Source organism: Elephantulus edwardii, unplaced genomic scaffold, assembly GCF_000299155.1.
Source record: "Elephantulus edwardii isolate Elephantulus edwardi_28Jun2011 unplaced genomic scaffold, EleEdw1.0 scaffold00320, whole genome shotgun sequence".
Taxonomy (NCBI): domain Eukaryota; kingdom Metazoa; phylum Chordata; class Mammalia; order Macroscelidea; family Macroscelididae; genus Elephantulus; species Elephantulus edwardii.
Genome location: NW_006400070.1, coordinates 411,882 through 427,841, shown reverse-complemented (window position 1 = coordinate 427,841; position 15,960 = coordinate 411,882). Strand labels below are relative to the sequence as shown.

Here is a 15,960-nt window from a genome sequence, read left to right as displayed (position 1 = left end):
GAGTTTAGGGCTGTTGTACATAGGGTCGCTATGAGTCGCAGGCGACTCGACGGCGCATAACAACAACAACAATGTAGTCTTCAAGGACTATTAATTCTTTCTTAATTATATTATTCCGTCTAAGCATGATGAAAGGCAGCTCTTAATTTCACATGGTAGTAGCTAATAGGCAGGGACATAATTTTAATTTGCTAACTTTTTAGATTGGTAGTTGCTGCTTAACTTCAGAATATATATATATATATTTGTATATATGACAATTACAGTAGGAAGTTTTTAAGAGTAATTTATTTATGAACCTGAACATATAAAAAGAAAGAAAATGAAGCTTTGGGGAATAATTATCTTAGAAGAGAATAGGCATATCAAAGAAGCTGATCACGAGCTCTGGTGTATTGCAGTCTGAAAGGCATGTGCTTCAAATTCACCAGCTGCTTTGAGGAAGAAGTATAGGCAGGACTCCTATGCAGTTAAATGCTTTTGTAAACCCATTGGATGGTCAACTCTGTGTCAGTTGTGACTTGATGACATACAACAACAAAAAGAATAAGGTGCTATAGTAGAGGTTAGAGAAAATAAGCAAGAAGGAAAGATCACTAATGAAGTCAGCTGCAAAAAGGTGACAGCAAGATTTGGATTCAACTAATATCTCTAGAGTATATGACATATTCATTGAAGTGTTATCACATAAATATGACATAAATATGAAGGTTGAAATAATTTAATAACAAGTGCTTTTCTATACGGAGTCTTGCAAATGAAATTTTTGAGTAAACAAACTGTACCATGGATTTCATGGTACGTAGATGCTTTTGTAAGTACAATTAGATAAATAAAAGAGATATTATACAAGAGCTATACAAAGATTGTAGAGATTCCTGAGATGAGGGCAAGAGAAAAATCATTAGAAAGAGACAAAATGTCTTTTTGTATAGAAAATACTTTTCTGTGCTTTTAAAGTTATAATTAATATCTTTTTTCCTCTTAACAGTGGAAGGCTCATGACGGCATTATTTTAAAAGTCGATTGGAATTCAATTAATGATCTTATTTTATCTGCTGGGGAAGACTGTAAATATAAGGTATGTAACTGTGTCTAACTCTGAGAAGAATGGGAATCCCAGAACAATTGATTGTGCTTATGCAAAATCTATACTTGGACCAGAAGGTAGTAGTCAGAACAGAGCAAGGAAACACTGCATGGTTCAGAATTGGGAAGGGTGTACCCCAGGGATGTGTCCTATAGCCATACCTTTACAATCTATATGCAGAACAGATTATCCAGGAGGCTGGGCTCTATGAGGAGAAATGTAGCATCAGGACTAGAGGAAGACTTATCAACAACCTGCTTCATGTAGATGACACAATGGAGCTTACTGAAACTGAGGAGGACTTGAAGCGCTTGCTGCAGAAGGTCAAGGATGGTAGCCTTCAGTATTGGTTGAAGCTCAACATCAAGAAAACTAAGATTCTCAATATTGGACTGACTGGAAGCATCATGGTAGATGGTGAAGAGATTGAGATTGTTAACAGATTTAGTTTGCTTGGCTCCACAATCAACACTCTTGGTACCAGCAGCCAGGATATGAAAAGATGAATTGCATTGAGAAAGTCTGCATCAGGGACCTCTCCAGAGTACTGAAGTGCAACAGGGTTAGTCTGGATGCACCTGATCCAGGTCATGGTCTTCTCAGTTATGTGCTATGCATCAGAAAGCTGAACAGTGACTAGGGATGATAGAAGGAGAATTGATGCCTTTGATCTGTGGTGCTGGAGAAGAGTATTGGACTGCCAAGAGAACAAACAAGTTCATCCTGGAGAGGGTGAAAGCAGGCTGCTCCTTAGAGGCAAGAATTGTGAGGCTCTGTCTGACATACTTTGGACATGTTGCCAGGAGGGACCAGTCCTTGGAGAAGGACATCATGCTTGGGAAGGTTGAGGGACAGTGAAAAAGAGGAAGATTCTGGATGAGATGGATTGACTCAATGACTAGGTTAATGGGGGTAGATGTGTCAGAGACAGTAAGGTTAGCTCAGGGTAGAGCAGGGTTCAGAGCTGTTGTACATAGAGTCATTAAGAATTGGAGGCGACTTGATGCCACATAACAAAAACAATGGTTAGAAGAATCCTGTGTGGGTGAAAAGGTTTTAACATGAGAATAGTTTTTCAGTTCTTCACTTAAACAATATTTTTTATCTCTTAATACGATGGTAGCCTAGTCTGTAGGGAGTATAGCACTGCTAATTTAAGGCCGAATCTCTCTGGAGGTTTGAATCCACTGGAGAGGGGCAATATCTTTCCTTACGATTTATAGTTTGGGAAACCCACTGAAGGGTCAGCTGTGAGTCAGTTCTGACTTAGTAGCAATGTCATTATCTCTTAATAATTTAGCAAATTTATTTCATAATTTTAACTGCTACTTTAAATTGCTGATTTTATAAAGACACTCATTGAGCTATAGAATTTGATATAAAAAGTAGCAACATAAATATAGGTCCTCACTTTAGTGACTCAGTGTTAATCTATTTAAGAAGCTTTTAAAAAATCAACCTTATTAATGGATCAGCTTCAGACTGAGATAGTTGGTGGGGAAGAGTAAGCTTTATATTAATTATAGTCACAGCCATCAGGCTGATTCCAGTTTATAGCAAGCAAGCCTCTGTCAGGATTTAGAGGCCATAAATCATGACAAAAGGAGACTGCCCAACTTTCTCATGCAGAGCATTTGATGGGTTTGAACTGTCAGCTCTGGTGGCCTAGTGGCAAGAAGCTGTACTGCAATCCCAGAGATACATGGTTCGAATCTACCAGATGCTCTGCCAGAGAAGGAGGGAAAATTTCCCCCCTGTACCAGTCAGATCTGATTTGACGGTACACGCACAATAAAAAAAAAGGAAAAATATTATTTGAAAGGAACACTTTCAGTTAAATTTGTCAGAGCTCTTATTGGAAAAAAATATTAAACCAAAACCCTAAACTTTCTCAAACATAAAATACTAAATTAAAAAAAATTACTGTGGTAAAATATGTGTAACAAAACATTTGCCATTTCAATGTTTCATATGTACAACTCTCTGTTCTTATTTAGCCTTCTTATATCTTTCCCGTCACTATCCATTTTTAAAATTTTCTATTTTCCTTAACTGAAACCAGTGCTTTAAGCAGTAACTTTGCCCGAGGATTCATATTATTTACTTATTGTAACTGTTAATAGACTTTGGTTCTTTTTTTAAAAAAAAAATTTGTGTTATTATTTTTTGTGCATGTGACTGGAACAGGAGGAGATTGCCCCTCCTTCTCCAGCAGAGCATTTGGTAGATTTTGGTTCTTATACAGTTGCCATTATGTACATCGTATTGAGACTCCATTTCTCTTTGTGGCTAAGGAATACTTCATTGTTTGTATATACCACATTTTATTTATCCATTTATCTATTTAAGCTGTTTCCACCTTTTGGCTCTTGTGAATAGTGCTGCAGTGAAAACTGGTGTACAGTTAACTGTTTGCATTCCAGCTTTCAATTCTTGTGGATCTATACCTAGAAATGGAATTTCTGAGTCATGTGATAGTTGTATGTTTAATACTTTCTAGAAATTACAGGACCTCTTTGCATAGTGGCCTGTACCATTTTACAGTTCTGCCAACAATGGTTAAATGTCCCAGTTTCTCCACATACTTGCCAACAATTGTTTTCTGATTATAGATAACTAGTGGAGATGAAATGCTATCTCCTAGGGTTTTTATTTGCATTCCCCTAGGAAGCTCTGGTACCCTGTAATCCCAAAGGCACACAGTTCAAGTCTACAACCTGCTGTATTGGAGAAAGCTGAGCAATCTCCTCCTGTGTGATTAACTGCCTCTGAAGCTGCTGGAGAGTCAGCTATAGGTTGGCTCTGACTCGATGGTAAACAACAACGATAACATTGTGACTAATCAGAGAGCTCTGGTGTCCTAGTGCTAAGAATCTGTACTGCAATCCTGAAGGCATGAGATTTGAATCCACCAGCTGTTCCAAGGGAAAAGGATGGGCAATCTCTTCCATATGATTATTGCCTCTGAAAACCCACTGGATGGTCAGCTATGAGTCAATTCCAAATTGATGGCACACAACAACAGTGACTACTTAGGGAGCTTTGGTGGAATTGTGCTGCCAACACAAAAGGTAGACAGTTCAAATACACCAACTTCTCTGAGGGAGAAAGATGGACAGTCTCTTCCATGCACACAACTGCAGCAACTAACTGGGGAGCTCTGGTGGCTTAATAGTTAGTAGCTGAGACAGCAATCCAAAGATATGCAGTTTAAGTCCACTGTAGGCTCAGCTCTGAGTCATGTCCAGCTTGACAGTATACAACAAGAAGTGACTAGTGATTAACATCTTTTCATGTGTTTATTGACCATTAATGTGTTATCCCTGGCAAAATATCTAAGAAGTCTTTTGCCCATTTCTTATTGCTAAAAATACTAAATTTCAGAACTTAAAATGATTAGGTTTTATGTTTAGTGAAAGATTTAGTGAAATCTGAAAATTAACAATATTACTGTAAAATGTATTTTGCAATACATAGGTTTCAATAAATGAAAGTGCCATTAAATAATGCTTAATTGACCATATTATAAAGTCATAATTTCCACTGATCTGTTTGATACTTTACTAGAAGACAAACTTGTTTGTAATAAAGTATAATTTGCTTTTGTAGGTGTGGGATAGTTATGGTCGCCTGCTCTACAGTTCACAACCTCATGAGCATCCTATTACTTCAGTTGCTTGGGCTCCAGATGGAGAATTATTTGCTGTTGGATCATTTCATACTTTACGTTTGTGTGATAAAACTGGGGTAAGTTATAGTGATGAGCCGTCCCAGATGTGCCATCATAAATGCGGAGTGTGCAACACACATGGTTCTCCATCTTTACAAAGCATTTTCAATAATTATCTGCTTGAACCTTTCTTACTGTCTTCTTAATGTATTAGTTCAACCAGTTCCAGATTTATGAGGCCGTTCAACCTCTTGAAGAATGTGTATTTTCTCTACTATTTGTCTTTCTGAAAAACCTTATTTGAACATGACTCTAAAGGATGCATAAAGTAGTTAAAATATTAAAATTTAAATCCAGCTAAGACATACTTTTTAAAAATTGTTAACATGTTTAACAGTTGTTACCATGTCAAATTAGTTGCATATTTTTGTAAGAAATTAATAACAGAAACCAGACTCACAACTACTGAATGGATCCTAATTCCTTGCGACCTTCCCCAGGGTCTCTGAGGCTGCAAATCTGTGTAAATTTGTAAGTCCCTATGGGAGGGGACTGTCCACCTTTCTCTTTCATAACTGCTACTCATAGATTCAAACCACCCGAGATGTTCGGCCAAGTTATTAGCAGCACAACACATTATGGACTATGTCACCAGAATTCCCAAGGACTGATAGTAGGTAAAAAATACTGGTATTTTAATACTGAAGGACATCCTTCTGTTTGTCTTTAAGTAATTACATTTACAATCCATTCTGCTAAGATTAGTTGCAGACTTGTTGCTAAAAGGTAGAAGTCAACAAAGTCTCAAATGTTTAATTTGCAGAAATCCATTCCATGATTTCTGACATCACCTGTTCCTCTTTCCTTCATTTCCCCACCTCCTTTGTGTCCCTTGGGTTCTGTGGTTAGCTGGAAGGCCTCACAGAAACTTAGACCCTTCTGAGAAAGAACTGGGTGACGCAGGCCACTGTTACAGAGATTGGTGAATGGTTGAACCAGGATCCTGTAACTGTCACGTTTAGTGCAGTTATGTGCTGTGTCTCTGGAGAGCCAGCATCCCAAATAAGAGTAAGTATTAAGCTTCCATGAGCTTTTACAGGCCTCTAGTAGGGTGAGACTTGTATCTCTTCCTAATCCTTTCTCCTCAATAGAATAGATATTTCACAAAGTAAAAAGGTTAACAATGGCTAGAATGGTTACTTTCTAGCATATATAATATAAGGTCCTCTGTATAACTTTGGAAAATCTCTAAAACTTGGTGCCATAAAATCCATTCAGCCTTTCCTCCCACAATTCCCTAATGAAGTTCTGTTGTTCAAATTAGGCTGAATCTGGCTCTTGAATCTTCCTACCTCTCAGTAGGGGCTTCATTTTTCTTCATGGAATACTCTCAATTCTGCCTTAAACTTTCTGAGTTCTACCATTATTCAAAGCCTGTCTTGGGTTCGATTTCCTTATATGATGATGCCTATAGAGAACTCATAGTTCAGTATTTTGGGTTTTTTTTTTATAAATTATTTTTATTTACTCTCATCCTAGAGTCTCAGATATCATCTAGATGATAAATCAGATCATCTTATCACTTATTAATTTTAACCCCTAATTCTATCACTGATTCTAATTCTATAAAATATATAGTCTCATATTCACAACTTATGCTATTGCATTTTAGTTTCATGTATATTCTTTTTTATTCCCTAGATATTTTACAATATGCCGAAGTATAATTGTTCTATACTTACTATTTATACAAACTAGTATATATTCAGTAATTTATTAATAACTTATCATAATTGTTTTTAATTGCCATATTTTAAAATAAAACTAGGGCAATGGGTTTATCTGAATTTTTGTTATGTGCCATCGAGTTGTTTGTGACTCATAGTGACCCTATTTTTAAAAACTCTAAATCCTGTTCTATCCTGTGCCAACCTCATTGTCTCTGATACCCCTATTTCAACTACCTTAATCATTGAATCGATCCATCTCATCGAAGGTCTTCCTCTCCTGTGCTGTCCCTTCACTCTCCCAAAAATTATGTCCCTCTCCAAGGACTGGTCCCTCCTTGAAACATGCCCAAAGTATGTCAGACAGAGCTTCAGAATCCTTGACTCTAAGGAGCATCCCAGTTTCACCCTCTCCAGTGCAAACCTGTTTGTTCTCCTAGCAGTCCATGGTATATTCAACATTCTTCTCCAGCACCACAGTTCAAAGGCATCAATTCTCTTTCTATCATCCCTAGTCACTGTCCAGCTCTCTGATGCATGCAATTGTAGTGACTATGGCCCGGATCAGGTGACCTTAGTCTCCAGCCTGATGTCGTTGCTCTTCAATACTCTGGGGAGCTCCCTGACAGCTGACTTTCCAAATGCAGTTCGTCTCTTATTTCCTGGCTGCAAGTACCAAGAGTGTTGACTGTGAAGCTAAGCAAACTAAAACTTAGCTATCTCAATCTCTTCGCCATCCGTCCTGATGCTGCCAATTGGCCCAGTGGTGAGAATCTTTGTTTTCTTGATGTTGAGCTTCAATCTGTATTGAAAGTTGCAGTTCTTGACCTTCTGCAGCAAGTGCTTCAGGTCCTTCTCAGTTTCAGCAAGCCAGGTTGCATCATCTGCATAACATAGGTTGTTGGTGAATCTTCCACCAATCCTGATGCCACATTCCTCCTCATACAGCCCAGTATGCCAGATGATCTTTTCTGTATACAGATTGAAAAGGTATGGAGACAGAATACATCCTTGGCGGACCACCTTCCCAATTTTGAGCCTTGCAGTGTCTCCTTGCTCTGTTCTGACGATCGCCTCTTGGTCCAAGTATAGGTTTCACATAAGCACATTCAAATGTTCTGGGATTCCCATTCTTCTCAGAGTCAGCCAGTTTGTTGTGATCCACACAGTCAAAAGCCTTTGCATAGTCAATGAAACACAGATAGACATTCCTCTGGTACTCCCTGCTTTCAACCAAGATCCATCTGCCATTAGCAATAATATCCCTAGTGCCACGGCCTCTTCTACATCCAGCCTGCACTTCAGGCAGTTCTCTGTTAATGTGCTGTTCCAGTCATTTTCGGATAATCTTCATCAGAATCTTGCTTGCATGTGAAATCAATGGTATTGTTTGATAATTTCCATACTTTGTTGGATCACCTTTCTTTTTAATGGGAGCAAATATAGATCTCTTCTAGTCAGTAGGCCAGGTGATTGTCCTTCAGATTTCTTGGCTCAACTTGGTGAGCATATCCAGGGCAGCATCTGTTGTAAAATGTTAATCAGTATGCCATCATTTCTTGGGGCCTTGTTTTTTGCCAGTTCTTTCAGAGCAGCTTGAACTTCCTCCTTCATCACCACAGGCTCTTGCTCATACATAGTGAAATAAAATACAACGTCTAGGAAACCCATTTTGAAAAATAAACCCATGACATCACAGCCAATGATGCACGTCAGCCCATATGAATAATAGAATGAAATGCCCAGCTCAGGTGTTCTGGAGATGGTACTTATCCCAGTCTATTAACATAAATATAGAAAACAATTACAACTACCAGTTAGTTTTATATTGAAGTTACTTTTATGTTTAGTGATAGCACCACCAGATAATATTTGCTTTAAAATATCAAACATATCTTTAAATAATCAAGAGAGAATAACCTATTTATGCAGAAATTTTATTCCTTTTGTTGCTTGCTTGCTTTGTAGTTGTCATTGAATTCTTATTTAAAGCCTTCCTGTAGCAACTCATTTTAATGCAGATATACTGACAACAACATCTTAGGTTTTTCCTTATCAGACAATGTACTGACTTTCTCTTCATTTCAACATTTTTGTTGAGTGTAAAATTCTAGATTGACGTTTCTTTTCTTCAGCACTTGAATATCGTATGCCATTTCCTACTAAACCATATGCTTTCTGATGAGAATCTGCTGTTATCTGACTTCTCCTCCTCTATTTGATGCATCATGTCTTTCTGGCTGCTTTTAAAGTTTTAAAAAATTTGATTTTGGCTTTCAGAAATTGGATGGGTATATTTCCACATGAATTTTAATTTCCTCTACTTCCTAAATCTGTAGGGTTATATTTTCCAGCCATTGGAGGCTTTCAAACATTTTTCTTTAAATATATCTTAAGCAATATATTCTTTCTTCTTATGAGGCTTCAATTTTTATTGTTGTTATAATCTCACAGGTGCTGGGGACACCTGTTATTTCCTTCTATGTAGTTTTTCTTTATTCAGAATGATTAATTTTGTAGTATTCTTCAAATTCACTGATTCTTTGTCATTATTTTATTTTTAACTTACTCAGTGTGTTGTTGTTTTTTGTTGTTGTTGTTTCTGTTTTAGTTACTCTTTTTTTTTCCTTGTAAAATTTCTGCTTGGTCTTTATTAATATTTTCTGTTCCTTTTATGAGACTTCTGATTTTTACATTTGCTCATCAGAGCATTTTTATGATATCATTGTTAGTGGATGGGAATGACTAATAGGACTCAGTCTCAGTATTGCAACAGCACATTTTATCCAGTTCTTTAAATACCAAGACTCCTTTTATGATGCATACAACACATAGAGCAGGAATTAGGACTGTTGTACATAGGGTTGCTATGAGTCTCAGGCTACTTGACGGCATATAACAACAACAACAACAACAGCAGCAGTAACAACCTGGAATAGTATGGTTATCACAAAAAGGTATTGTCCTACAGGGCCTTTCTGCTAATTTGGCCCTTTGACAAGAAAAAGTGGGCTTTTCTTGGTACTTATGAGGCTGGAGATAGAATGATTGAATTTTGTACATTGAATTATGGCAAACAATTTTTTATGTAACACAGATGGCATCTATCTATACACATGGACTTCATTTCATGTACTGCGTAGGAATTTGAATAACTACATCTGTAGAAAGAATCATTATTTTTTTTATTTTATTTTTTTTTAGGAAGAATCATTATTGAGTAGCTCAGTAACAGCAATCAATAGCAGGCCAGGTGCTGAGTGTAGAACAGACTATCAGTTACTCACATTCAAGTTCAAACTGAAGTAGAAGAAGATTAAAGCAAGTCCACAAGAGCCAAAATTGGACCTTGAGTCATCCTGCCTGAATTTAAAAATTATTTCAAGAATAGGTTTCAAGTATTGAATACTGAAGATCAAAGACCAGATGAATTGTGGGCTGACATCAAACATATCATTCATGAGGAAAGCAAAAGTTTGACACAAAGACAGAGGAGAAAGAAAAGACCAAAATGGATGTCAGAAGAGACTCTGAAAATGGCTCTAGAGGATTGAGAGGTCAAAACAAAGAGAAGAGATGCCGACTTGAAAGAGCTAAACAGAAAATTTCAAAGGGCAGCTTGTGAAGACAAAGCAAAGTATAATGGAATGTGTAAAGATATTGATTTGGAGACTCAAAAAAGAAGGACTTGTTTGGCATTTTTCATACTGAAAGAATTGAAAAACAAACTCAAGCCTTGAGTTACAATACTGAGAGACACAATGGAGTGAAGTCTTGAGTGACCTGGGAGGGAATTTTTGTCATACCAAAAAGAATTCGTTGACACTGAAACATTTCAGGAAGAAGCATATGATAAAGAATTAATTTTTGTGAAGAGAAGCATTCAAATTACATTGAGGGCATGGGCAAAAAATAAGCACCAGTACTCGAATGGATACCAGTTGACATGTTTCAAGTACAAGATGAATCCCTAGATGTGCCCACTACTCTGTGCCAGGAAATTTGTAATACAGTGACCTGGCCAACTGACTGGAAGAGGTTCATATTTGTTCCCAAGAAAGATGATCCAACTACATGTGAAAATTGTCAAATAACACAGTTAATATCACATACAACCAAAATATTGTTGAAGATCATCCAAAACAGAGTAGAACAGTACATTGACAGAAAATTACCAGAAATTCCGTATGAGTTTAGAAGAGACTGTGGCACCAGATCTTGAATAAAAAGCAAAGAAAATAAGAAGAAAGCCTGTGTTTCATTTACTATATAAAGGCTTTTGATTGTGTGGATTATAATAAAGAATGGCTAACCTTGAGAAAAAGGGGGATTCCAGAACATTTAATTATGCTTATATGAAAGCTAAACCAAGACCAAGAAGCTATTGTCCGAGCACAGCAAGGAAACACTGCATGGTTTAAAATCAAGAAAGCTATGCACCAGGGCTGTATCCTCTCTTAATCCCTATTCAATCTGTATGCTACTGAGCAAATCATTAGAGATGCTGGACTTCATGAAGAGTGTAGCATCAGTGTTGGAGGAAGGCTCATCAGCAACCTGGGTTATGCACATGACACAGCCTTGCAGAAAGAAGTATCTGAAATGCTTGCTACAGAGGATCAAGAACTGCACCCTTCAGTATGAATTACATCTCAACATTAAGAAAACAAATATGCTCACTTCTGGGCCAGTATGCAGCATCATGACACATGGATCAAAGATTGGAATTGTCAATGATTTCATCTTGTTTGGATCCACAGTTGACATCCTTGGTACCAGCAGTCAGGAGACCAGGAGACATACAGCATTGGTGAAGTCTGTTGTCAAGAACCTCTCCACAGTCCTAAAGAGCAGTGATGTTAGTTCAAAGACCAAAGTGTACCTAATTCAAGCCTCAGTTCTTTCCAGTTTCCTGCTATACATCTGAGAACTGGACAGTGAATAATGATGACAGGAGAATAAATCTAGTTGTGGTGAGGAGTGCTGAACAGGTATATCTTAGAGTAAGTGCAACCAGAGTGCTCCTTGGAGGCAAAGGTGGTGAAGCTTTGTCTCGCATATTGTGTATATGTTATGTCTCCTTGGAAGGGGATATTATGCTTGGAAATGTGGAGGGTCAACAAAGGAGAGGAAGACCCTCAACAAGATGGCTTTATACAGTATCTGAAGCAATAGGTTCAAATGTTTCAGGGATGATGAAGACGTAGGGTAGGACAAAGTTCATATCTGTTGTAATAAGGTCATTGTGAGTTGTACTTGACAGGACTTAACAACAACATCTGTTGTATGCTCATTGGTGTTTTGCTTCCAGGCCAGGATATACAGGCGAGCAAACACAAAAGGGAAGCATGCAGGGAATGTGCCAGTGGATGGTCCCTCAAGTCCTGAAGTTCAAGCTTGCCTCAGTGATTTTTTCCCCCCTACAAGTCATACAAAGAAGAAAGAAAGTTTAGTTCATTCTTGATGTTTTGTGCCATTGAGCTGACTACACAAGTCATAGTGATGAACAATGGCTGTGAACCTTGCCCTATCCTGAGCCAGTATCAGCATCTTTGACTCACATGATCCCATTGCTGCAGTCACTTTATCAGTACATCATGTTGAAGTCAATGGCCTTCTACTCTTCCAAGGATGATGTCCTTATTCAGAGACCTGATCACATACCCAAACCTGGTTTCACTTTCTCTGGGACAGATCTGTTTGTTTTCTTGGCAGTCCATGGAATGTTCAGTAGTTTTCTTCAGCATCACAACTCAAAGGTATCGATGTTTCTTTGGCCCTCTTGGGTCATTATCATAGCAAGAAATTGAGAAGACCGTGACTGGATCAGGCTCCACCTTAGAATGGCATCGTTGCTCTTTAGAGAGGTACCAATTTAAAGATTTTTCCCAAAGCCACTTGTTTTCTGATTTCTTGACTGTGGTGCCAAGGACATTGATTGTGGACCTATGATGATGAAATCTTTAACAACTTCAATCTTTATTATTAGGAAAAAGAAAAGGTCAGAAACTGAGAAAGCTCAAATATTGCACTTATTAAACAGAAATGTTATTTTCTTCTTTAGCTTTTTATTGTGATTTGAGTGAAAGCTTACAGAGCTGATTAGTATTTCATTTAACCGTTCATATAAATTTTGTTTTATGGCATTGATTATAATCCATACACTGTAGCAACACTTTACTGTCTGTGGTTGGTTTGGGGTTTTTCTCCTCCATTTCACTCTTCTATCTTCTTACTCCCTACTGTTTAAACTTTATCTGTGAGCAGATCCTGCTCTTATGATCTTACAGTGGTTGGTCTAAGAATTGAGGAACTCTTATTTGGTCCAGCAGTAAGGAGGAGCCCTGTCACCGCAAAGACATATGATTCAAACCTCCCAGCTCCTCCACATGTAGGAGAAAGAAGGGCAGACTCTTCTCATAGGATTCACTGCCTCAGTAAATCTGCTGGAGGGTCAGCTGATAGACAGTCCCTTTCAACTGTGTGATCCTCAACAACTAGCAGTTCACCCATTATTTGTTGGAAGTTACGCCACATGAGTAAGTTCAGTTCCAGGCTAAAAGTGTAGTTAAAAGGCTTCAACCAGTCTCTACCAGGCCAGTAAACTTGGTAATTTTTGGTCTTTTTTTTTAACTTGAGTGAAAATTTATAGGTTAGCTTGATTTTTTTTTCATTCATTCATTCATACACATTTTATAACATTAATTACAATTGATTCGTGTAATTAATGAATTATAATGTCACATTAGCCTTTTATATAAGATCTTTCCTTTTATTTTATTAGGTTTTTTTCTCACTTCCTCCTCTCTGCCTATCTGCCAACCATCAAAAACCATTCTGTGTGGAAACCTTTCCTTAGCCTTTTATATTAGTGCTCTTGTACTATAATTGTATTTTTTTGTGACTGACTTATTTCACTTAGTATAATGTCCTCTAGAAGTATTCATGCTATTCAGGATTTTATGAAATTTTATTAAATCTTTTTTTTTTTTAGTGTTGCATAGTACTCCATGTGTGAATATACTATGCTTTCTTTACCCATTCATATGTTGATAAACATTTGGCTTGTTTCCATTTCTTTGCTATTATAAATAATGCTATAATGAAAATGAGTATGCATATATCTGTTTGTATCATAACTCTTATTTCTTTGGCATAGATACCTAGTTGTTGCAGACCAAGGGTAAAGTATTTTTATATGTATTACTAAAGAGACAGAATAGGGAGCTCTGGTGGCCTAGTGGCAAGACGCTGCACTGCAATCCCAGAGGTATGCGGTTCAAATCCACCAGATGCTCTGCTGAAGAAGGAGGGTGCAATCTCCTCCTGTACCAGTCAGATCTGATTTGACGGTACACGTACAAATAATACAATAAAAATTTAAAAAGAAGGAAGGAAGGAAGGAAAAGAAAGAAGGAGGGAGGGAGGAAGGAAGGAAGAGACAGAACACCAGGAATGTAGAAGAACAGAGGTAAAGTGTGACTTCTTTCAACTCATCTCGGGGTTTCACGTTTCTGGAGGGTACCCATAGTGTTTCTGTGCCTGTAGAGATATGAGCAAATACTTGCCCCCACCTAATAACAAATCCCTTTTTCCATTCTTTAGTTAGAGGTTCCTTATAATATATAGACTGATTCAATTCTTTAGAGGATTGTAATACCCAGTGCCTTTCAGCTTTTTCATTAGCATTTTAAAAAATTAAAGTAAATAAGGCTTTTTGTAAAAGAGTTTGAGGAAATGATATTCGACCCATTGCATCTCCCCCCTTCTGTTTTTTCAACATAGTTTGTAAAGTCAAATTAGCCCTTTCTATAACTGTCCCAGTCATAAGGAATTAATCTAAATTCTGTAGCTAATCCTTGTTATATGCTTCTTACATAGGTAGAATTGCATACCATAAGAAACTATGGCTTGCTTTAATTCTTTAATCGTCTTATAAGATAATGACTGATGGTGATACAGTTGATATCTTTGTGGACATTGTTGTTTTTTTTTAAAAATTTATTTTAGGCGAGCTCTGGTGGCCTAGTGGCAAGAAGCTGCAGTGCAATCCCAGTGGTACCCACTTCAAATCCACCAGATGCTCTGCTGAAGAAGGAGGAAAAATCGCCTTCTGTACCAGTCAGATCCGATTTGACGGTACACACATAAAAAGAAAAGAGAAAAAAAATAAAAAAAAATTATTTTATTAATTTTAATGAATATTTACAGAGATTTTGGATTTCCATTCATTCATTGTTTCACTTTTTCCCTGCCCAGCCCGCCCCCTCTTTGGGGATATTCTTGATCAGGAGGCATATCCTCAGTTGTTACTGGAAATACAGAAGCTCCTTTTCCCCAATAAGATAAATCATCTTGCTTTGCCTGTTGCAAAGCTTTAGACATGGCTGTTGAAGGCCTCTTTAAAGTAGTTACTTCCACCGAAGCATGGTTCATATCATTAAATAACATACAATCTGGAACAGTTACTGTTGATGGAGCTATATTTTTACTTTGGTAAATATCTCATTATAAGAACACAATTTGTCTATTTTATTAGAAAGTTCTAAAACTTGTTTACTTAATTTCTTGTAAGGACTATTATCCTGAATTATATCGCTCAATTCCGCCAGAGTTGGAGTAAAGAAAGTTCATCCTCATTTGTATCAAATTCAATATCATTCTCTTCTGAAGAAGTTTCTTCTAACTTTCCAGACATTTCCTCTTCAGACTGTAATGGTTTTAAAGCTGATGAGATCAAATCACATAATGGCCAAACTGAAACAGGAATCACATCTCCCTCTTGCTGAGTTCTTTGTAAAGCTCACATAACATCTTGCCACAACTTTGAGTTTAACTGCTTTCTATTTACCAGTTTAAACCAGCAACAGTGTCTCTGCACATACTGAAACAACTGCAAAAATGACTTTTCCCTTTACTTTTACCCCTGAGCTCTTAAGTAATTCTTTAAGTAATGTAATATACTGAGCTTCAGAGGTTGGGCTAGCTGTTCTCCATGATTTTTCTTTTCACTTCTACCTCTGATTTTTTTTTAAACAGTTCCCTTCAGCCAGAGGAGGGGGGTAATCCCCATGAATTTTTTTCTAATTCTTTCCTTAACTTTGTCCTTTAAGGGGTGAGAGAATCCTCATGAATTTTTTTAATTCTACCCTTGACTTCCAAGGAGTGAGGATTTTCTCATGATCTTGCCTTAATTTTCCCAAAAGTTTCGCTTACCCTGAGCAAATTCCCTTTCGCTTCCTGGTGTCTCCTTATCCAAAGAGAAACCACCACCTTGTCCCTGTTCGGGCACCAGAATGTTGCAGACCCTTTGTAAAGTGTTTTTAGAAGTATTAATGATGAGACAGAACACCAAAAATGTAGGAGAAGAACAGAGGAGGCGAACAGTTCTCAAACAACTGAAGCGAACTGAGGAAGTGCCAAGCTTTTTTCCTAGTGGTTGCACCATTTTGCATTCTCAGCAGTTGATATCT

At 37.4% G+C, this 15,960-nt stretch overlaps 1 protein-coding gene across 1 annotated transcript in view; it reads left to right on the top strand.

Moving 5' to 3' along the window:
- IFT80 (intraflagellar transport 80 homolog (Chlamydomonas)) overlaps nucleotides 1–15,960 on the top strand; it is a 202,906-nt gene that overhangs the window by 59,425 nt on the left and 127,521 nt on the right. The window contains exons 6-7 of the mRNA XM_006901333.1: nucleotides 992–1,081; nucleotides 4,700–4,837. Of these exons, the coding sequence (XP_006901395.1) occupies nucleotides 992–1,081; nucleotides 4,700–4,837 (228 nt within the window). The remainder of the gene's footprint in view (nucleotides 1–991; nucleotides 1,082–4,699; nucleotides 4,838–15,960) is intronic.